The sequence below is a fragment of the Oryza glaberrima genome, chromosome 3 (genome assembly GCF_000147395.1).
Source record: "Oryza glaberrima chromosome 3, OglaRS2, whole genome shotgun sequence".
NCBI classification, from domain to species: Eukaryota; Viridiplantae; Streptophyta; class Magnoliopsida; order Poales; family Poaceae; genus Oryza; species Oryza glaberrima.
The window spans coordinates 3,486,831-3,508,090 of NC_068328.1; the positions used below are offsets into that span (position 1 = coordinate 3,486,831).

The window sequence follows — 21,260 nt, forward strand, 5'->3', positions numbered from 1 at the left end:
CTTGCATGAGGGGTGTCTCATTCTCTCTCTCCTAACTACTCTCCTCCATCTCATCATCTAATCCTATGTGGCAAATTTAGGGGTAATATGTACGGGCTTAGGGCAACAGCAATGTATGTGGTCCAAGCAATCTATATGGGTGGGCCTTTTGGTTGATCCTTTTGTTCTCTCCACATGTACTCTAAGGTGAAAGATTTCTGCTGTGATTGATTCTTGTACCATGTATGGGCTTTCTCCATAATCATGTCTTCAAAGTACTCACTAGTACATGTATTTCTGACTTGAGCATAAGCCCCATAGAACTTTGCAATATCCCTCTTGACATTATCCCAGTGTGTCTTCATTTGCTTGATTGTCCTTGTATGTGCATTTCTAGGCCTATTGCTGTTGAACTCATCAGCTACATCCTTCCAGTAATACTCTGACTTCTTGTCATTTCCATCTACAGAATCAACTGAGTTGTTCAACCAAGCGCTAACAAACCGCAAGTTTTCTTCTTCCTTCCAATTGGTGCGTGGCGCTCTCCTCACTCCCTCTTCGCTGCTATCACTCAACTTTTCGATGTTAAGTGGCTGCTTCTCTTGCTGTCTTGTAGTTGTAGGGCAAGGAATGGATGACTCCGACCCATGGGAAGAAATGTTGGCAGCAACTTCAACTGAGGTGATTTGATGTGGTGCAAAGAGTACTCTGTTGCTTGCAGCTCCAAACACTTGATTTGGTGAGTTAGCTTGTATCCAATTTCCTTAACGTTGAGTAGCTTGAAAGCTTGGAGGAGAATGACCATATGGTGGGTAGTTGCCTGGGGCACCAAATGGGTAGAAATTATGTAAGAAATTTGGGTTGAAGCTTTGGGAAAACTGAGATGGGAGAAAACGGTTGGAGAATTGTTGGGGAGGAGAGTTGTAGTGCCTAGAATTTTCTAGGCTTGGAGATTCTTGATTTAGGAGGTTTTTGAAACTTCTGTTGGATGAATCCATGATGAAATGAGGAGGTGTACTATGAAGCTCTGTCTATTTTGTTTTTATAGGCAACATGGAGCTCAAGCTGTCGAGCAAGTTTTGTAGCCAACATAGAGCTCAAGGCAACGGTAACTTCAACGTTCAACCTTCAACCAGCATATATCTGTTGCAGGGTCATGGATCAACTGCTTTTGTTTTTATATTCATTTCCAAACAGTGAACTCAAAAAGTAATATATTGTATTCTCTTGTGGGCAACCCATAGCCATATGGACTACTTTAGCCATTAATGCTTTAAAGGCCACATCTACAATGTATAGAGGCAGCCCATATAGGTGTTTTTATTGTATAATGCCCGCTTTTGATTGATATTGTGGATGCCCTTCCTTACAGTACTTGCCCTAGCCCTTAAGTTGTGTCTTAGATTTTAAAAAACATGGAAGAAAAAGGAGTTGAAGTGGTATATTCACTAATAGAAAAACTCAAATGCCACTAGGCTCCTCATTTCGGCGACTAAACTTTGGGTGTGTTTAGTTCACGCTAAAATTGGAAGTTTGGTTGAAATTGGAACGATGTGACGGAAAAGTTGGAAGTTTGTGTGTGTAGAAAAGTTTTAATATGATGGAAAAGTTAGAAGTTTGAAGAAATAAGAATGTGTAAAACTTTGCAGTTTTGGTTTATAAAGTTTCAGCCTGAAATTCTGAATGTGTGATGCTAACCGCCTAACTTAACCATTTGTGTGGAATTTTTCAGCGATTGTTCAGCACTTCATCAGCTCCGACAGTTCAAAGCTCTGAACCGATGGAGCGCAGCCAGACTCCGCGATGACGCCGCCGTCGCCGTCGATCTCGCCAGGTGATCTCGTATCCTTCGCCGGCAAGTGCTCGACGAAGCGCGAGCTCCGCCTCCTCCACGGCGCCCTCCTCCGCCGCCGCCACCTCCTCCCGGCCGCCGACGCCGTCGCGGCACTCGCCAAGCTCCTCCGCTTCGCCGCCGTCTCCCCCGCCGGCGACCTCCGCCATGCCGCCGCGTTGCTCTCCCTCCACCTCCCGTTCCTCTCCTCGGCCTCCTCCCACCTCGCCTTCTTCTACAACACCCTCATGCGCGGCCTCGCCGCGTCCTCCTCGCCCGCCGCCGCCATCGAGCTCTTCGCCGCGATGCGCCGCGCGGGCGCCGCCCCCGACGCCTTCACCTTCACGTTCGCCCTCAAGTCTTGCTCGCGATGCGTGTCTCAGCGGCGGCTGCCTTCCGACCTCCACGCCCATGCGATCAAACACGGCTGCCTTGGCGCGGGCAGCTCTCACGTGCATGTCCACAACGCGCTGCTCCATGGCTACTCGTCTCGGGCTGCTGTTGGGGACGCACGCAGGGTGTTCGACGAAATGCCTGCTCGGGATGTGATCTCCTTCTCAGGGCTGCTGACTCTTCACCTCAAGGCCAACGATTTGGATGCCGCACGCGTGGTGTTTGATCAGATGCCTCACCGGGATGTTGTTTCTTGGACTGCCATGATATCCGCGTATGCCAGGGCACGACGTCCGCGGGAGGCCTTGGCATTGTTTGATGCAATGCCGGTGCAGCCAGATGAAGTGACCATGCTGAGCGTTGTGTCAGCATGCACTGCACTCGGGGACCTTGCAACTGGGGAGCGTGTGTGTCAGTATGTTGATTCCAATGGCTTCGGGTGGATGGTGTCACTCCGTAATGCACTCATGGACATGTATGCCAAGTGTGGGAGCCTCACTGAAGCACGCAATTTGTTTGATGGCATGACCGTGAGGAGCTTGGCATCTTGGAATACACTTATCTCGGCATATGCATCGCATGGTGATGTGGAGAGCACAGTTGCTTTGTTTCATCGGATGCTGGCTGATGGCAAATCTGTGAAGCCTGATGGGACGACACTGCTTGCAGTTCTCACCGCATATGCACACAAGGGCTTTGTTGAGGAGGGGCGTGCCATGTTCAATGCAATCTTGAGTGGCAACTATGGTAAAGTGGACCTCACCATTGAGCACTATGGATGCATGGTGGATTTGCTTGGTCGGGCTGGGCAACTTGAGGAAGCATACAAAATGATAGAACAAATGCCAATTCCAAGCAATAGTGTGGTCTGGGGTGCTTTGCTTGGTGCATGCCGGACACATGGGGATATCAACATGGCAGAGCGGGCGGTCCAGAAGCTAAGGAGCCTGAACCCGGAGGAGGGTGGGTACTACATTTTGCTCAGCGACATGTACGCTGCTTCTGGACGAACAACAGAGGCCATGGAGATCAGACGGATCATGAATCAGGCCGGGGCCCAAAAAACTACAGGCCAGAGCAGCTGGAGCACACCCTGTCTGCCTCAGCCGTAATTTTTCCTAGGCTGCATTTCACCTGCTTTTGCCCTTTGGATCACTAGCATAATCAGGTATTGTCTCTTACTGCAGGCCCCCTGTTTGATGAACTGTGAAAGTGTGAATCCTGAATCTGAACTGTACAGGTGCTGTATGCTAATGTGCTATACTTGCTATCCTACAAAAGTGGGCCAGAAACGCAACAATCATTGTGGAGGGAATTGTTTTTTGAACAAATTGTGGAGGGGAAAGATTTCATCATGGCTCTTTAAGAATTCAGCTCCCCATGTATGCTATCAACTTATCCTTTCAAAGTTCATATGGCAAATTTGAGTCAGTGGGTATTTATTTGCAGTTGAGTTATTGGGACAGTGGCCTGAGCATGTAGTAGCAGTCTATGTGACAGTTCTCTCCACAATTGCCGATTCCTTGGGTCGACAGTACTTAGTACTACTTAGCGTCTTGGTTATGTCAACATATTATGGTTTGGAAAAAGGGGTTTTCTTTGGCACTGTAGGCATTTCATCATATTTTTCATGTTTACTTGATTCTCCGAAATATTCTTACCTGAATTCCTTGCGGTAGATTTTCAGCTTAATTTGGTAACATGTCAATTATGCAATCTCTTAGATTCAAACTTGTCAGTCTGTCACCTCTGGAGACAGCATAGCAGTCATTTCATGTTACATAGGACTACAACACCACATGGGGCTGATGTCTTATTATCTGTCAAAATCCATTATAATGAATTTCATTAAATTACAGTTGTCATTATTTGAGTTTTATTACCATTTTCTGCATAAAATCATCCAGGGAACCTTTACACCTTTTCTGAACATAGGAAAACTTGCACTTGTACTATGGAATGCAAAGCTTTGAAAAACTATTACATGTAAACCTTTTTCTGTTCTATGGGGATTGTACTGACGTTTTGTAGCATTGTGATATCCACTTAAAACCAGTATAATATTTAGCAATGTGCACGGTTGTAAATCTTCTTTGAATGGATTTTTCTATTCAAGTTCATTCTTTGGAATTAACTGGTCTTACTGTTCAAGTGAATTTGCTACTCACCATTGTTCTCACTCTGTCACTGATGTAGTAAAACATGTTGTTCGATTACCAAGGCCTACACTTAGAATGGACAAAATAAAACCGCTTGCTCATATGAGTATATATACCAGTCCTCTCTGTTCTTTGTAAAATCTGAGTGTTAATTGGGACTCCATATTGCATATTATCAATTGATCACTATATTGAGTATATTCTTGTTGAGCTGCTTTTGTGTCTTGGCAGACTCTTCATACGTTGCATGATAATGTGCACAAGGGCGCTTATATTGGCATATTGATAGGAGCTCTGGTACAGGATCAGCATGTTGAAGCTGAACCAGACGGCTCGGTCCAGAGAATCAGTTGTTGATGAAGCTGTGCCCACGGCCACGGCTCAAAACAGGTATGAGAAGTTCAGCTTCAGCACAGTATGCTAACTTACCTCCTGCCTGGACAGTAATCAATACATGAATAAATATGCACAATTAACGAGAGAGAAGAAAAGGTTTGAATCATGTCGAGAGTGAAGAAGTATTGTTCCATAGCAGATTCTGACTCGATATCTTCTGTGAAACTTGAATTAACTTGCATGCTCTCCAAGAAACTGATGCATCACAGTAACACACAGCCACCAATTCACATGTTTCCAGTTCATTTTTCATCAAATACACACTATTACTATCCTATCTACAGAAAGGCATCTCTATCTCTAACAATTTGCTGTTGCTATCTTGGCAGGAACCCGTACTGCGAGACCGGAACCTCGAACGCCATCATCTTCTCCCCTCGAGCAAACCCGTTGCGGTCGTAGGACGAGATCTCGGTGATGTCCAGCTCCTTGCACGCCCTGATGAGCTCCTCCCCGACCCTCCCAGCTGCCTCCTGTCACAACAAGCCAGCCAGCTCAAGATATCAATACAAATGAGCAGTTTATGTCTAATTACTAGGTGAAATTCTTGGAGGCGTCGTTTAGAAGTCCTATTCCTTTAGGGTGTTGTGTGCTTGTTTTGTTTTAAGCAGTAGGATCAGACGTAGACGCGTGGTGTGGTTGTATATTTTCTTTTTCCTGTCTATAGTCTCCCAGGACTGTAGGCTTGTATTTTATTCCTTCTTTATCAATAGAAATATCGCACTATCTTGTGCGGGTTGTTTCAAAGAATTTCGTGGAGGAACGGAGTGGGCGGCGTACCACGGCGCCGCAGGGCGGGTCGCCGCAGATGGCCTTCTGCAGCGTGCTGCCGTAGAAGAGGATCTTCCTGTTGTGGTCGTCGACGAGCATGGCGTAGAGCTGCCTGTTGGAGCAGAACACGGACAGCCTCGGCTTCGTCGCCGTGCCATTGAACTGCAGCGCCGGCGGCAAGAACCGGTACATGTTAGCAGAAGGGCAATTGGTTTGTGCTGCATGGTGAGCCAGATTGGAACGAGCCGTACCTTCTTCTGCAGCCTGCGGTTCCTGACCTTGGGGTTCTCCTTCCTCGCGCCGTGCCTCGCCGTGGCCTCGATCCTCGGGTACGAGCGCCGGCGCCCGACTCCGCCGGCGCCGCCTGCAGAAGCCGGAGTGAAGAACTGCACGCCAGGCGAGCTGGGAGGGCGGCAGCACGCCGGGCGCGGCGAGAATGGCAACCCGGGGGCCGCGCGGAGCGATGCCATGGCGCGCCCACGGGTGGAGACCTTGGCTAGCTGCTTGGGGTGGGCAGGCAATCCGTCGAGCAGGTGCGGCGCGGAATCCCGGTGGGAGCTGCTACAGTGCCCGAGATTAGGATTTAGGAATGGGATTTGTCCTCACTTCTGGGGCCCCACCTGTCACCTGACAGGTAATACAAGGCTTAAGCAAGGGTGTAATCGCAAAATTCCCCCCTCGAGTTTATTCTTTCCGTATCCATTTTGTGCTCTCATCTCACCATCTAAACCTCGATTAATTTCAAAGCCCCGTCAAAAACTACTCACGTAGTACAACTACAAGCCAACCCGCTGCAAAGCTTTGCCCACCATTTCCACACCCGCCCAAAGCTGAGCAACGCACGCGCGCGCGCATGGAGGGGCAGTGGGGGCGGTGGCGGCTCGCCGCAGCAGCAGCCGCCTCCTCCTCGGGGGACCAGATCGCGGCGGCGTGGGCGGTGGTGCGGGCGCGGGCGGTGGCGCCGGTGCTGCAGTTCGCGGTGTGGGCGTGCATGGCGATGTCGGTGATGCTGGTGCTGGAGGTGGCCTACATGAGCCTCGTCAGCCTCGTCGCCGTCAAGCTGCTGCGGCGGGTGCCGGAGCGGAGGTACAAGTGGGAGCCCATTACCACTGGGAGCGGCGGCGTCGGCGGCGGCGATGGCGAAGACGAGGAGGCGGCGACGGGCGGGCGGGAGGCGGCGGCGTTCCCGATGGTGCTCGTGCAGATCCCCATGTACAATGAGAAGGAGGTGAGGCGTTGGAACTCTCCCTTTTCCCCCCTTCCACTGCTGAATTTCGTGATCGATCAGTGTACGATCCGCTTCGGAATCGGAAGCGTGCATCCAAATCTCCCAGCGATGGTTGGACAGGCTTGCTTAATGCTCTAGCGCTTTTTCACTTTCACATGTGACATTTTGCGAGGCATTGCTTCAGCTCTCGTTCTTGTTAATCCGCAATGCATTGCTTCGCAGCTCTCGCTGTTGTTAATCTCTTCTAATTGTGTGGCGCATTTGCGCTGATATTTTAGTCTGTTGATTTAGAATTTGTTCTTCCGAGCCTCTGAATCAGCCGCTGGAATAATGGCTCGTGGGACCCTGTCTGTGCTCAGATCACTAGGACTTAGTTACATGTGGGGTTTTGTTTTATCAATATAGCGACATAGCGTGCCCGCTAGATGCTACCGGATGAGGGCCCACATTGCGGGCCTTGCAAAGCAAACCAGGTTGCAGAACTGTTTTGTAGTTCAGCAATATCCAGGAGCTAACTAATCCAGGAAATTATTGTTAAGGGCAATTTACAATCGCCATCTAATGGGTTTAGCATTCTGTCTATTTGGTGGAGATGTTAACTAAGACTGCGCGTTGAATGTTAGTTGTTTTTGTCTGACAAGCATCCAAGTAATGTTTCAAAGAATTTGCTAATTGGTTTCCAGCATGTGAAAATGTGATGCATCTGCCATTCTTGTGCAGGTGTACAAGCTCTCTATTGGAGCTGCATGTGCTCTCACGTGGCCTCCGGACCGTATTATAATCCAAGTCTTGGATGATTCCACTGATCCGGCCATTAAGGTAAGTTAAACTTCTGCATACATGCTTAGTTTTCTCCTTTACTCGAGCCAAGTATTTTCAGAAGTCATGCATGGCAAATTGGCGGTGCAAAGGGCTTAGATGAAGAGACGGTCCATGCAATGTTCATGTCAAACAAGTAGCTAGTTCCTCATAGTTCTTGTTGCTTCCTTTTATGGTTTACGTTGTTCAGTTGTGGAGTGCAGAAGGATGATGGCTCATAATCCTGTGGATTAACCAAGTACACCCCACATATTTCTGTGAGTTGACCACGCAGAATAGAACGGTTGATGATCTTAGTGTGACCTGTATTTTGCCTATCTTAGATATATAGTACATGCCCAAAATTATTTTCCCTAGATACTCAATTGCTGGTCTACTCATGATTGCTAGACATGTAACACAACACAGAGTAGTTGACATAGCTACCACTTGTAGACCTTTATTTAACCATAATATCCTAAACTGAGGTCATTGACAGGATAACCACAGGATCATACCACTTGCAAATTAATAACAATACAAATGCGTGATGAAGTTAAACATGCTAAAATACTGGGTTCACAAAGCTTGTGCTTACTATTATTTATTTGCAATGATATAGTTTGATAATTCAGCTTGACAATAAAAATTGCAGCTGTAAGCTGATCCCATCATGTGAAGTACTGGATAATCTATGTTCAACATTGCACATGTTAATTACTGCAGTTATTTCCTATGCGGTAACCAAGGAGGTTCTTTCTCTTTTTATAAAATAAAAGAATTCGTCGTTCTGCTTAATAATTGCAGCTGTGCGTTGATTGCATTATGTGAATCAAAGTAGTTCAACATGACATCATGAAGTTTTACTTCATGCGCTATAAGATTACTTTCAGGTAGATGAAGATTGATCAAGTGTACTTATGTACTTTCACTGCTTAGAAATCCACAATCCATCATTATTTTCTATTTAGAGTTAGAGCTTAAAATAGGATTTTTGTTTCTTTACTTAGATTTTGGTCAAATGCAGGATCTAGTGGAGCTTGAGTGCAAGGATTGGGCGAGAAAAGAAATTAACATAAAGTATGAAATCAGAGATAACAGGAAGGGATACAAAGCAGGAGCCTTGAAGAAGGGCATGGAACATATCTATACCCAACAGTGCGATTTTGTTGCCATTTTCGATGCAGATTTCCAACCTGAATCTGATTTCCTTCTAAAAACAATACCATTTCTTGTGCATAACCCAAAGATTGGTCTGGTTCAGACACGTTGGGAGTTTGGTAAGCAAGTATTTTCATTGTTTCATTCCAACCTTGTGAGGGTAGTCAAATTAAATAGGGGTGCTTCAGTTGTTGGTCTGATAGTCCGATTTATGTTTCTGTTGAATTGGTCACTCAACTGTTATATGTACTGTTTGTCTACTAAACTCTCAGATCATGTTCATCAAGTAGACTGAACTATGAAGAGCTTATAGCACTAAATGAAAATGAAAGGAAGTTTATTGGAAAAAAGGGCACATCCAATGTTGCACCGTTTTAAGTTATTAAAAGTAAATTTGGTCGGGTCCCAGAAAACCCATAATTTGGATATAGATGTTAACGCTCTGACACAATTTGTTCAAGTTTTCAATGGGTAATGTGGTGTCATTTGGTTATTTTAAGTGAGATTTTTTGTTCATTCTGATTACAGGCTGTTCTGCCCTGGCCTTTGCTGGGCAATTTTGCAGTGAACTATGATGTTTGCCTTATGACAAGGATACAAAAGATGTCACTGGACTATCATTTCAAAGTAGAGCAGGAATCAGGCTCATCTATGCACTCATTCTTTGGGTTCAACGGTAAGATCCAATATCAGAACTACTTACATGAACTTTTCATGCCTGGTCCTAACATCGCTGATCTGCCTACAGGTACTGCTGGTGTGTGGCGGGTATCAGCTATTAACGAAGCAGGAGGTTGGAAGGATCGCACAACTGTGGAAGACATGGACTTGGCTGTACGGGCAAGCCTCAAGGGATGGCAATTCCTGTATGTTGGTGATATAAGGGTATGTCTTTGTGAGGATTGTATATGTTGATCCTTTGATAAGCATATATGAATATTTTACCCTGTTTTAATAATGAATCTTGATCAGGTTAAGAGTGAACTCCCAAGTACCTTCAAAGCCTACCGACATCAGCAGCATAGATGGACTTGTGGTGCTGCCAACCTCTTCAGAAAAATGGCAACGGAAATTGCCAAAAACAAGGCAAGCCTTCTTCAATGACAGAATGGAACATGTTACGGGATTGTCATGCAATAATTTCTTTACCCGGTTATATGTGATTCAGGGCGTATCTGTATGGAAAAAACTTCATCTACTCTACAGCTTTTTCTTCGTAAGGAGGGTCGTCGCTCCCATCCTGACCTTCCTGTTCTACTGTGTTGTGATTCCGCTGTCTGTCATGGTCCCTGAAGTCAGCATTCCTGTCTGGGGGATGGTCTACATTCCCACTGCCATTACCATCATGAACGCCATCAGAAATCCTGGGTAAGAATGAATTCTTCCTGCAGAGAACGTCTCTCAATCTGCCCATCAATTTTCCAAGATTACAGATTTTATCTAATATATACCAGGTCCATCCATCTGATGCCTTTTTGGATTCTATTCGAGAATGTCATGGCCATGCACCGGATGCGTGCAGCTCTAACCGGCTTGCTCGAGACCATGAATGTCAATCAGTGGGTGGTTACTGAAAAGGTTGGTGATCATGTGAAGGACAAGCTTGAAGTCCCTCTTCTTGAACCATTGAAGCCAACAGACTGCGTCGAGAGGTAAAAAAAAAATTACTTACGATCATATACCAGTTACCCTCTGATATCAGAGCAGTGAAAAACTGAAAATCCATGCCTGAAATTACATGTCTGTCTGATTTTTCACCCTTGCAGGATTTACATTCCTGAGCTTATGGTCGCGTTCTACCTCCTGGTATGCGCGTCTTACGATTTGGTGCTCGGGGCCAAGCACTACTACCTGTACATCTACCTCCAGGCATTTGCTTTCATTGCTCTGGGATTCGGTTTCGCTGGGACATCTACCCCCTGTTCATAGCACAGCAATACATCATCTTCACTTCCAAACGATCCATTCTTCCCCAATTCATGATTGCATCCTGTAACTACAAGCAATTCTTTTGTAAATGAAAAACAGGACAAGCTCTCACCACAAAAATCTCACCTGTAAACATTCCAGTTTTTACCATTGTTGTATGCATTTTCTACAGCCCCTGCAGTGCAGGTGAGCTTGATGTGTAGATCTGAGGTATGGGCCTGGACCAGAGCCCATCAGGCCTAATCACAGGTCATGTGAACTTGTGAAGCTCGTATCTATGCATAATGCAAAGAACCCATCACCCATCTATGGCTAGTTTCTTTACACATCGCTGTCTTCCAACTGAACAGAAGCAAACTAAGCTGGAAGACCAGGCAAGAACTCCCAAACCTTTTGCTTTCATGCCAGAGAGAAAAAATCTAACTCCAGTTGTTGGTCTATATACGCTTGGATTGGATTTCTCTATTCTTTTTCTTTTCTTTTCTTTTTGCGGTTTCGATTTCTATACTTTGTTAGTTAGATCGCAGCTGTCTACTTGTTACAATCGCCACTTGTTCTTGCGATGCTAACTTTTCTGCAGAGGCTTTCGTCTTTCCACAGATGCCTGTGATGTAAGTGACCCTCTCGTTCTTTTCCTTAGCCATTCTTTTCTCTTGTGTCTTGTCCCACGAGAGCACAAGAAAATGGGAGAAAAAGGCCGACCAGTTGGGGCCTGGACGTGACCTTCCTTTGTCACGGCTTGTGAGGTACAGTGCCACTGACAAGTAGCTCAATCGAAAAGTCATCTTTTATTTTGTTGCACGTATCATCGATACGAAACACTCATTCATCCTCTGTTTCTTACACGTGTATTGAGCCTGTGTGAAATTTTGCCAGTTAGGATAATCTTTTGTATTAAGGCACCTCCAATCGATCTTGGAAGTTTGCTACTTCCAAAAATCTCGGCTTTGGTACCAAAAGTTCCCCGTCAACGCTTGACACGTAGGAATCAAAATATGAGACAATCCCACGTATGCTAACTGACCGACCAAACTAAGTTTATCTCTTTTTTGTCCCAAAATAATGTATACATATACGTCTCTATACGCACTCACATGCTTACCCCCACCAATACCTATATGAACACATCGAGAGAGACTAGACCGTCACCTAGTTATTAACCACTGAAAAAAAGTAGATGTGAAATACGAGCACCCATCACCTCGTGCTTCGATGAGCAATTTCCATCACAAGAAACCTAATTGATTAAGATACGTTTAGTTCGAACCAAGAGCCTGTTTATAGATTGATAACATTTTCAACCATAACATTATTTGGTAAAATTAATAATTATGTAGTCACGTTTAGTTTATTACCAATTTTTGGCAATATGTATATAATTTTGGCAATATTATAAGCCAATCATATCAAAATTTTGCCAATGTTGCCAATTTCCAACATCAAGTTTTTGATACTTTCTCTTTGGTGCATTTTTTTATGGAGGAACTTTGACGCAATTTATGAAGAGCATATATATATGAGTAGGTTAACATCTACCTTCTTAGGCGCACACGCTTCACAGTATTAACAAAAGATATATGGTTGATTTTACATGTAAGATTCACTAATAAGACAAATAAATATGTAGCCGTTGCAATACTGTCTAACAGAAAGAGAAAGGGACATATTTTTCATGAAATATATGTACTGGGATTATAGAAATTTCACAGGAATACAACAGGTTCATATAATCAGTGAAACAGAATAATGGCTTACTTTCAATAGAAACACAACTTTTAACTTTGAAAATTCCGCTTTCACCTGACAGCTTTCAGTTAAAATTAAAAAGATAGGCACCTAAAGTCTATTTATCCTGAAAATGAGGTGCGGGCATGACTATATATGACGCGCTAGCCATTGTTAACATGCATGGCATAGGTAACCGTGGGCATGGCTAATAATGTAAGTGTGATAAGGTGCAATGGTAAGTATGAAACCAAAGGTGCACTAATTCCATCATGTAAACGTATGCAATCTAATTTCCAAAGGAAAAACATTACGACCAAAATTTTCTAGCCAATGACCAACATGAACTACTAATGAAATTAACTGACCTTCCTTCCAAGCAGCAGCATTTTTTAAGTTTGAACACAGGAATTGACAAAGCGAAAACTAGCACCTGGGTTGCCAACAGAATAAAAACTTTTCACCCATCACATCGAATATTTGGACACATACATAAAGTATTAAATATGGAAAAAAAACCAATTACACAGTTTACGGGTAAAATGCGAGACGAATCTTTTTAGCCTAATTACGCCATGATTTGATAATGTGGTGTTTCAGTAAACATTTGCTAATGATGGATTAATTAGGCTTAATAAATTCATCTCGCAGTTTTCTGGTGGAATATATAATTTGTTTTGTTATTAGACTACGTTTAATACTTTAAATGTGTGTTTGTAAATTCGATGTGACAACCAAACCTAAAAATTTTTCCCAACTAAACAAGGCCTATGTTAAGTATAGCTATTCTCAAAAGGTATTTCGAAATGGGCACAGCAAGAGGGAACTATCAAAATGCACTTTACAAGTTAACCAAACAAGCGTATACAACAAAAACAACGCACACGAGCGGTTCACACAAGAGCACGTATAGCGGCACAAAGATAAATCCAGGAAGACTAAGCCTAACTCAGCAGAGTCAGATTGTCCTACACCACTCAATTTAAGTAAACTTCGGTCAATTTTCTGTTCTTAATTTTTGCTACCAAACAGAAAAACAATAAAAGGGTAGGGTGCTTATTGGAGGGTTTAATATTTCGTTTTCAGCATTTTGTATCGGGGGGTGCCGAGATACGGAAATTTCAATCCAAAAGTATTTGAATTTTCTAACCAAATTTGGTTGAATTTAAACAAAATATTGCCAAATTCACCAAAAATGAAAAAGTTTAAAAATTCCAGCCCAAATAATATCATATGGGGGGTCCTACTGAGCCGAAATTTTAAACCCTGGTTTACTGTACGATAGCCCTGATCTCATAACGGAGATACTCCCTCGTTCTATATTATAAGTCTGTGTTCGGTAGCCTGCGTTCCCAACACATATCCCTTGTATTCCGCGCGCATGCTTTTCAGACTGCTAAACGGTGTGTTTTTTTTTTAAAAAAAAGTTTCTATACAAAAGCCGCTTTAAAACATCATATTAATCTATTTTTCAAAAAAAATAACTAATACTTAATTAATCACGTGCTAATGAACTGCTATGTTTTACGTGCGCAAGAGATTTATCCCAACTCTTAGGAATGTCTTATCTAAAAAGACATTCCTAAGTTGTTTTAGGTTTGTCTTACCTAAAAAGATTTATAACATGTGAGTACATAACGGAGGGAGTAAATTTGCTTTTGATCTTTTTTTCCCCTTAAAGGATTATAAATATTAGCCCATTATTTCCTGTAATTAGTCATACCTTGGGTTTAAATGATAAAGTTAGGATAAATAAAGCCTGACCTGAAAATATTAGCCCATTATTTCCAGTAATTAGTCATACCTTGGGTTTAAATGATAAAGTTAGGATAAATAAAGCCTGACCTGGAGATTAACAGAAAGCTGAGTTGGAGCAAACTGTCACCCACTCTGGCATCCACAGGAGATGTTTGGCAGCTTGTTGTACAGTTGAAGTGGAAAATAGTACGCTATAACTGGAATATGTTCGGTAGCCACGAAAATTAGCTTATTACTAAACTGAACAGTTAGCATGAAAAGACATACTAGACTTTCGTTAGCTAAAAAGTGCAATCATCCCAGGATGGAGCTACATATATAGACATCAGGATAACAAGTCTCCACGGTCCATGCATCCCAACATGCATGTTTGTCTGAAGTATACTTCAGTATTGAACTTAACATCGAACATTTAGGATGTATTAATAGCTCCAGTAGCAGGTAAACTTTCACCTGAAACAAAGAATCTCTGTCTGATACTAATAATTAGCCTAACTAGGATTAATGAGAACTCAGTATAGTCAGTGCAACAATAACAATCAAGTTGCAAATATTGACAACCACATCACGATCAAATTGTCCTTCCCCTGAAGGCACAAATCAAAGCCTGAATACACGCAAAGAATGAAAAGAAACCAGCTGAGATAGTGCCACTGCAAGCTGAAAGACATTACCAACAGTCCAACACTGTCATTTTCTTTGTCTGCCAGCCTGAGGAGAGGGAGCTACACCGTCTTCAGACACTCAGAGCCACATAATAAAAGATGGACGAATTTTAGCAAACCTCCGTCCCACCATCGTTTTGAATTTTTGTTTGTAACGTCTAACTATTCGTCTTATTCAAAATATTATGAAATTATTACTTATTTTTTTTGACTTACTTTATCATTAAAAGTATTTTAAGTATGACTTATCCTTTTTATATTTGTACTAATTCTTTAAATAAGATAAATAGTTAAACGTTGTAAGTAAAAAGTCAAAACGATATCTAATTTGGGACTGAGGGAGCACTAGCATGCCCCCCATAGTGTTCTTTTAGAGCCTATAAATTTCCCATGCTTCAAGCCGAAAAGAAAATAGCTGTAGCTTCCGTGGAAAGAAAAATAAACCTAAACTCTCTCTTTTTCTTTAATAGTAGAGCACAACATGGGAGGTCCCCACTAAAGTCTCAAACTCTCTTAGCTTAAGAGCAGCAGTTTTCTTTTTAAAAAAAGGAGAATTTTTAGAGGAATTTTGTAGGATTGGATTAATTATTGTAAAAAGCATGTGAATTTCTTGCATTCGAAGCAAGCCTTCAGTTTCCTGGTGGTCCAATATAATACCTAGATAAGGTGTATGTAGTGAATTTATTCCTAGGAGAATGTTAAACCAAATTGGTCCTCGGAAAAAAAGAATGATCATCTTAAAGTATGAACTCCAAATATGCCCTAAACTTGCAGCATAAGCTGAGTTTCAGTCGTATCACTGTAGCCCAATCACGACATATTATCATCTACTAAAAGGAATTCCCATAACCGAATCGCTGATTATGCTAGACAAACACTCCGATGACTAAAAAACTACCAGCCAAGCGTTTTTTACACAGCAGCAAAAAAAAAAAACACTTGCTACTCATTACTCACAGATCCAAAAATGAAAATGAAATAAAGAAAGAACAAAAAGAAAAGGAAGAAAAGAAAAGAAAAGAAAAGAAAAGTAGGAGCATATCATAGGTGTGCATGTCAGCAATGAAGGATTTGATTGCCAAGTAAGGCGGGTTGAGAGGGAGAGATGGTGGAGAGAATCAAAAAACCGCACCCCTGCGGCCACAAATCCATCTTGTGGCTCTCCACCCTCCTCCGTGGGCCCCACCACCTCCACCCCCCTCCCTCCCTCCTTAAAACTATCCCCAATCCCATCGCCTCGCTTGTGCGAATGAAAAGATTTCAAGAAATCCAACCAAAAATCTCGCGCTCTCCTCTCCTCCTCCTCCTCCTCCTCCTCCTCCTCCGCATGAGCTCGTCGGCGTTGGCGTTGGCCTGTCGTCTCCGGGAGGAGTAGTGCAGGCGGCGGCGGGGAAGTCCGAAACGGAGTTTGTTCGTTTTGGAGCGGAGTGGTGAGGTGAGTCGTCGAGATGGGGGAGTGCAAGGTGGGAGGAGGAGGCGGAGGCGGAGACTGCTTGATCAAGCTGTTCGGGAAGACCATCCCCGTGCCGGAGCCCGGCGCCTGCGCCGCCGGCGATGTTGATAAGGTTGGTGTGTTTTCTGGCGATCCTTTTTGTGTTTTGTAGTATCGTTTTGAGGGCTTGAGAATTCAAGCGATGTAGTACTATGTTGTGATCTGGTGATGTGGCGATCGGAATTAGCGGTCAGTTCGGGATAATTCGATTGGTTTGTTTTGCTTGGATAATGGGGAGTGATTTGATTGATTGATTAATTTTGGCCATTTCTTTGGTTTGAACATGATCATGGTGATCAACCGGGAGTCCATATATTGGTCGTGACTTATAAGGTTGTATATTAAATTGTTAATTGGTAATTAAAACGTTATAATCTTGAGTGTACATACATGCCTTATAAGTCTGAGGTTGGTGTGTTTCTTTGACTTTCTTATTATTTTTCTTTTCATTTTTGGGGATATCAATGTGAGTAGGCGTGTTTAGTTTCCATTAGCGAAAGAATCCTTCAAAAGTATCTTGTTTTTGCTTCGTTTCCATGCTTTCCTTAGATAGTATCAGTTAATAATACAGGAATTAGTTATCTGAAAGATGGAACCTTCTTGATGAGTTTCTAGACTGTGCAGACTGTTTCAATTAGGCCTTTTCCTCGGCCTTCCATGTTTTTTTTTTCTTTTTTGGATGAAAGCAGAGCTGCTTCTTTTCTTAGCCTACAGTACTACAAAAGTTTAGAGGCATATGTAACTAGATTTAACCAACACAAATTGCACAACTTTATTTTCATTTCCTAAGCTAGAGATCAGAACATGTGGCCTTACAAGCTATCAGTTACATAATCATATCCTCCAGTGTTTTACTAGATCAACTGAACAAACTGAAACAATGAACAAACTCTGTCACAGATCTTCCTGGTACAATAACCTGAACACAAAACTGTCTATGTGGGCTTATAGTTTCCAACTGAACAAAATTGCAAATTTAACACCCAAAAACTCATCAAGTTTCTTCACATGCTTGCAGGACCTTCAACACAGTGGCAGCAGCACGACTGAACCGAAAACTCAAGAGAACACCGTTCAAGACTCCACAAGTCCACCTCCGCAGCCAGAGGTCGTCGACACCGAGGACTCTTCAGCTGATAAGAACTCATCAGAGAATCAGCAGCAGCAGCGCGATACGGCCAACCAGAAGGAGAAGCTGAAGAAGCCTGACAAGATCCTGCCGTGCCCCCGGTGTAGCAGCATGGACACCAAGTTCTGCTACTACAACAACTACAACATCAACCAGCCGCGCCACTTCTGCAAGAACTGCCAGAGGTACTGGACAGCGGGTGGTGCCATGCGCAACGTGCCTGTGGGTGCAGGCCGACGCAAGAGCAAGAGCGTATCGGCCGCTTCCCATTTCCTCCAGAGGGTCAGGGCTGCTCTGCCCGGTGATCCTCCTCTCTATGCCCCAGTGAAGACTAATGGCACCATTCTCAGCTTCGGCTCTGACCTGTCCACCTTAGACCTCACAGAACAAATGAAGCATCTAAAAGATAAGTTTATCCCAACAACCGGTATCAAGAACACCGACGAGATGCCAGTCGGTTTGTGTGCTGAAGGATTGTCGAAAACAGAAGAATCGAACCAAACGAACCTAAAGGAGAAAGTTTCAGCAGATAGATCTCCAAATGTTGCACAACACCCATGCATGAGTGGAGGAGCCATGTGGCCATTTGGCGTGGCACCACCACCTGCTTATTACACTTCAAGCATTGCAATTCCATTCTATCCAGCTGCAGCAGCTGCTGTTGCTGCATACTGGGGCTGCATGGTTCCAGGAGCTTGGAACGCTCCATGGCCACCGCAGTCCCAATCCCAATCGGTTTCATCATCAAGTGCTGCTTCTCCAGTATCCACAATGACCAACTGCTTCAGATTAGGAAAGCACCCTAGAGATGGTGATGAGGAACTGGATAGCAAGGGTAATGGCAAGGTGTGGGTGCCGAAGACGGTTCGGATCGACGATGTCGACGAGGTGGCCAGGAGCTCTATCTGGTCGCTTATTGGGATCAAGGGTGACAAGGTGGGAGCAGATGATGGCAGAGGATGCAAGCTTGCAAAGGTTTTTGAGTCAAAGGATGAGGCAAAGACATCAACTCACACAGCGATCAGCAGCTTGCCATTCATGCAGGGGAACCCGGCTGCCCTAACACGCTCGGTGACCTTCCAAGAGGGATCTTGACTTGAACAACGCCTTGGAAATTTTTATGCTGCCTTCTGCTGCTATAAAGACATAGCGTGATACAGCTGAAATTTTGTACATTAGAGGATTGTAAACTAGGTATGGGAGATGGAGTGTCAGGGTGTATAACTTAACATAGCTACAAGCAAGCCCAGTAGCTGTATTAGATAACTTGTACATAGCTATGTGGGTTTGAGAAAGATAGGGAGAGCAAGTTCCCCTTATAATATGTAGATAAATAATATAATGATTTGAATATTTAGATCAAAAGGATTTCCTTTTGCAGTAGTATCTGAATAATTCGTCGCTGTCTGATTCCAGTGTATTAAACCAGTCCCACTGTAGCCCTGGAAATGTGATACTTTTCTGCATATATTCATCTTGTTTCCTCTTTGTCTATTTCTTTCGGTATCAGGATTGGCAGAGACAGCAGAAACAGTATCCAAATTTTCTTTGTTCCCTTTATCTATATATCCTTTTGTTTCTCTCTCTCTTTTCCTGTGTTTCTTTCTACTTTTCAATTGAGATAATTGGATCGTGAAAGTGATGCAAAAAGTAGGGAAGGCACGAAAGAAAGCAAGAAAGCGATAGACAACTACTGGATGTCCCACTGACCTTAAATGTGAGAGCGGAATATATGTTATCTCCTTCACACATACTGCCGACTGTCCCGCAGAAAAAATCTAACTAATAAGAGAAGACGAACACAAAAAATAAAGTTTTAGGTCCGTGCAAATTTCCATGTGATTATCTGATTGGTGCACTTCAGTACTCAGCATGCGATCAGAAAAAGAAACATTATGTTCTGACAAAAGAACAATAGTTTCTGATTAAGCAAAATGTGATAATTACCATAGAATAATTAAGAACAAAAATGATAAAAATTCCATTCTCCATAAAACATTAAACTTCGAATAAACAGTATCAAAATATGGAAAAGCTAGCATGCAGTAATTGGTTCAGCTAGACATGTGTCTGTAACATATACAAATTTGTTTACATTATTTATTATTGCTTATATAAACATATTATGGATGGAAATGGACGAGAAGCTCTACCAATCATATCAAGAAACATATTACTGGTAGATACTCCTAAAATAAAGTCTCACATGCATTACAGAAAACATCTAAGCTTTGAAACGTTTTCAATACATGCATTATTACCACCATTCGACCTGCCTTTCACTCATTGACATCTGGTAGTGCCACTTCCACTTACACGGTTTTTTGAACGGAACTTCCACCTACACCATTGGCCAGCCAACTTACTAAGCCAGCATGTTTGACCTTAAATCAAAATTCCAATGTGCACCTTATTTCTAGTCTATATATTGCCAGGGCACCTTTTTTTTTTTGTCACCAACTCCCTCGGGAAAAAAGAAACAAAATGAAAACTTGGGGACACGTAATAAAAATTTGAAGGAAAAAATATGATTAAAGATTTTCTGACTAAGCATACTTATGATGATTAATCTCTGACCTTTATTCCTATTTGAGCAGCCTTCGAATGGTGTGAGGGCATGTTAAGTATGCAACTATGCATGTCGAGAAATATCTCATATATGATAGAACGTGACAGGAAAGTAATTAATCGTATTTTTCAAGTATTGGGTATGTATCATCTCTACCCTTGTGACTTTCGGCAGTGGCATGAAACAAATGAAATGACCCCTTTTGACATTTGAAGGTCAAACCCAATAAGCAGTTCCCTTTTTGGTGTCTACACACCAGTCACCAGTGGCAACAGAAACCTTAAGGACAATAGCTTTAATAATAAACTTTTGTGAGTGCACTTTCCCATCAAAGGCAAGTAACGCAAAGGTTGCACTAGAGTGCTGAAGTGACACATGGTCACTAGGAGAAACCTATTCTCTAGTTCAGATTAAATTTTAAAAACTCATCATGCATGCTTTTGCATACAATTATATGTATGAAGTCAAGCTTAATAAGAAATTTTTAAAAAGACAAAAAGGAAAATAATATGATAGTGAGATTTCAGCCTACCCACCATCGGGAGCATGGTTAGAGCATCGAGCACGCCATCCTCAAAAACAGAAAACAAAGTATGCCGAGCAAACAATAACCCTCTTGAGTGTTTGGCTGCAAGCCTGCAACTGAACAAACAGAAGACAGTGAATTTCCATATTTCTCCATGAATGAACCAAAAAAAAAAGAGCTCGTTTCGATCTTATAATATTAGGTTGTATATAATCATTCGTAAAGTTCTTGTGGATCTGGAGGCATCAGATGACCTATACAAGATTCTAGTTAGTTCCAAGTAATTTCCACTAGGTTAGGCTTTTGATGATAGTCCCCAAAACTACAACAGAATTTTTTTGTTCACAAAATCGAGTGGTTATGGTTTCCCCATGTTTTCAAATAACATATCAAACAATTCAATATTCAGCTGTAAAAAGGTGTGACTTACATATTACTTAGTCACCTTGTCTGGTTTAAAGGTGGCTAGTACCCAAACCGTTACCACTGGTCTTCCCAAAACTCTGTAGCTAACAGTTAATGATTATGGGGATGATCATGTGATAATTCTTTTTAAAAGTAAACTAAAATTTATCACGTGAGATTTACACCTAATTTCTAAACAGTCAAATATATGTGGCATGTTATTATTGGACAGTAAAACAAAAATGGTGGGTATTAAAAAATGATGACTACTGAAAAATAATTTAATTTACCATTAATACATAAACATATGGAGAAAATACGAAGCGACTTGTTGACTTTCTTAGTG

At 42.7% G+C, this 21,260-nt stretch overlaps 4 protein-coding genes across 4 annotated transcripts; 3 read left to right on the top strand and 1 right to left on the bottom strand.

Annotated features, from left to right (window-relative positions):
* Positions 1-1,588: 1,588 nt before the first annotated feature.
* LOC127767673 (pentatricopeptide repeat-containing protein At5g56310-like) lies at positions 1,589-5,234 on the top strand. Its single transcript, XM_052293085.1, has 4 exons — positions 1,589-3,371; positions 3,444-3,585; positions 4,594-4,752; positions 5,088-5,234. Exon 1 carries the CDS (start codon positions 1,783-1,785, stop codon positions 3,313-3,315), a length of 1,533 nt encoding a protein of 510 aa, XP_052149045.1. The 5' UTR covers positions 1,589-1,782; the 3' UTR covers positions 3,316-3,371; positions 3,444-3,585; positions 4,594-4,752; positions 5,088-5,234.
* On the bottom strand, positions 4,853-6,129 carry LOC127767674 (uncharacterized). The gene is made up of 3 exons (XM_052293086.1): positions 5,781-6,129; positions 5,539-5,691; positions 4,853-5,231 (listed from the first exon to the last, which is right to left on the bottom strand). The coding sequence occupies exons 1-3, from the start codon at positions 5,997-5,999 to the stop codon at positions 5,076-5,078; spliced, it is 528 nt and encodes a 175-aa protein (XP_052149046.1). The 5' UTR covers positions 6,000-6,129; the 3' UTR covers positions 4,853-5,075.
* Positions 6,130-6,245: 116 nt separating this feature from the next.
* LOC127767672 (probable glucomannan 4-beta-mannosyltransferase 4) lies at positions 6,246-10,954 on the top strand. Its single transcript, XM_052293084.1, has 9 exons — positions 6,246-6,757; positions 7,478-7,576; positions 8,583-8,835; positions 9,282-9,392; positions 9,465-9,601; positions 9,689-9,802; positions 9,885-10,084; positions 10,171-10,368; positions 10,483-10,954. Exons 1-9 carry the CDS (start codon positions 6,383-6,385, stop codon positions 10,643-10,645), a joined length of 1,650 nt encoding a protein of 549 aa, XP_052149044.1. The 5' UTR covers positions 6,246-6,382; the 3' UTR covers positions 10,646-10,954.
* Positions 10,955-16,024: 5,070 nt separating this feature from the next.
* On the top strand, positions 16,025-18,800 carry LOC127766827 (cyclic dof factor 1-like). Its single transcript, XM_052291982.1, has 2 exons — positions 16,025-16,358; positions 17,304-18,800. The coding sequence occupies exons 1-2, from the start codon at positions 16,242-16,244 to the stop codon at positions 18,507-18,509; spliced, it is 1,323 nt and encodes a 440-aa protein (XP_052147942.1). The 5' UTR covers positions 16,025-16,241; the 3' UTR covers positions 18,510-18,800.
* The last annotated feature ends 2,460 nt before the right edge of the window (positions 18,801-21,260 follow it).

Bases quoted from the DNA above. Each gene is read 5' to 3' on its own strand.
- LOC127767673 (XM_052293085.1), top strand. From the start codon at position 1,783: ATGACGCCGCCGTCGCCGTCGATCTCGCCAGGTGATCTCGTATCCTTC.
- LOC127767674 (XM_052293086.1), bottom strand. From the start codon at position 5,999: ATGGCATCGCTCCGCGCGGCCCCCGGGTTGCCATTCTCGCCGCGCCCG. The intron at 5,692-5,780 runs GTACGGCTCGTT...CCGGCGCTGCAG, and splicing joins ACCGCAGGCTGCAGAAGAAG to TTCAATGGCACGGCGACGAA. The intron at 5,232-5,538 runs GTACGCCGCCCA...TTGTTGTGACAG, and splicing joins ACCCGCCCTGCGGCGCCGTG to GAGGCAGCTGGGAGGGTCGG.
- LOC127767672 (XM_052293084.1), top strand. From the start codon at position 6,383: ATGGAGGGGCAGTGGGGGCGGTGGCGGCTCGCCGCAGCAGCAGCCGCC. The intron at 8,836-9,281 runs GTAAGCAAGTAT...GCAATTTTGCAG, and splicing joins TCAGACACGTTGGGAGTTTG to TGAACTATGATGTTTGCCTT. The intron at 10,369-10,482 runs GTAAAAAAAAAA...TCACCCTTGCAG, and splicing joins CCAACAGACTGCGTCGAGAG to GATTTACATTCCTGAGCTTA.
- LOC127766827 (XM_052291982.1), top strand. From the start codon at position 16,242: ATGGGGGAGTGCAAGGTGGGAGGAGGAGGCGGAGGCGGAGACTGCTTG. The intron at 16,359-17,303 runs GTTGGTGTGTTT...ACATGCTTGCAG, and splicing joins CCGCCGGCGATGTTGATAAG to GACCTTCAACACAGTGGCAG.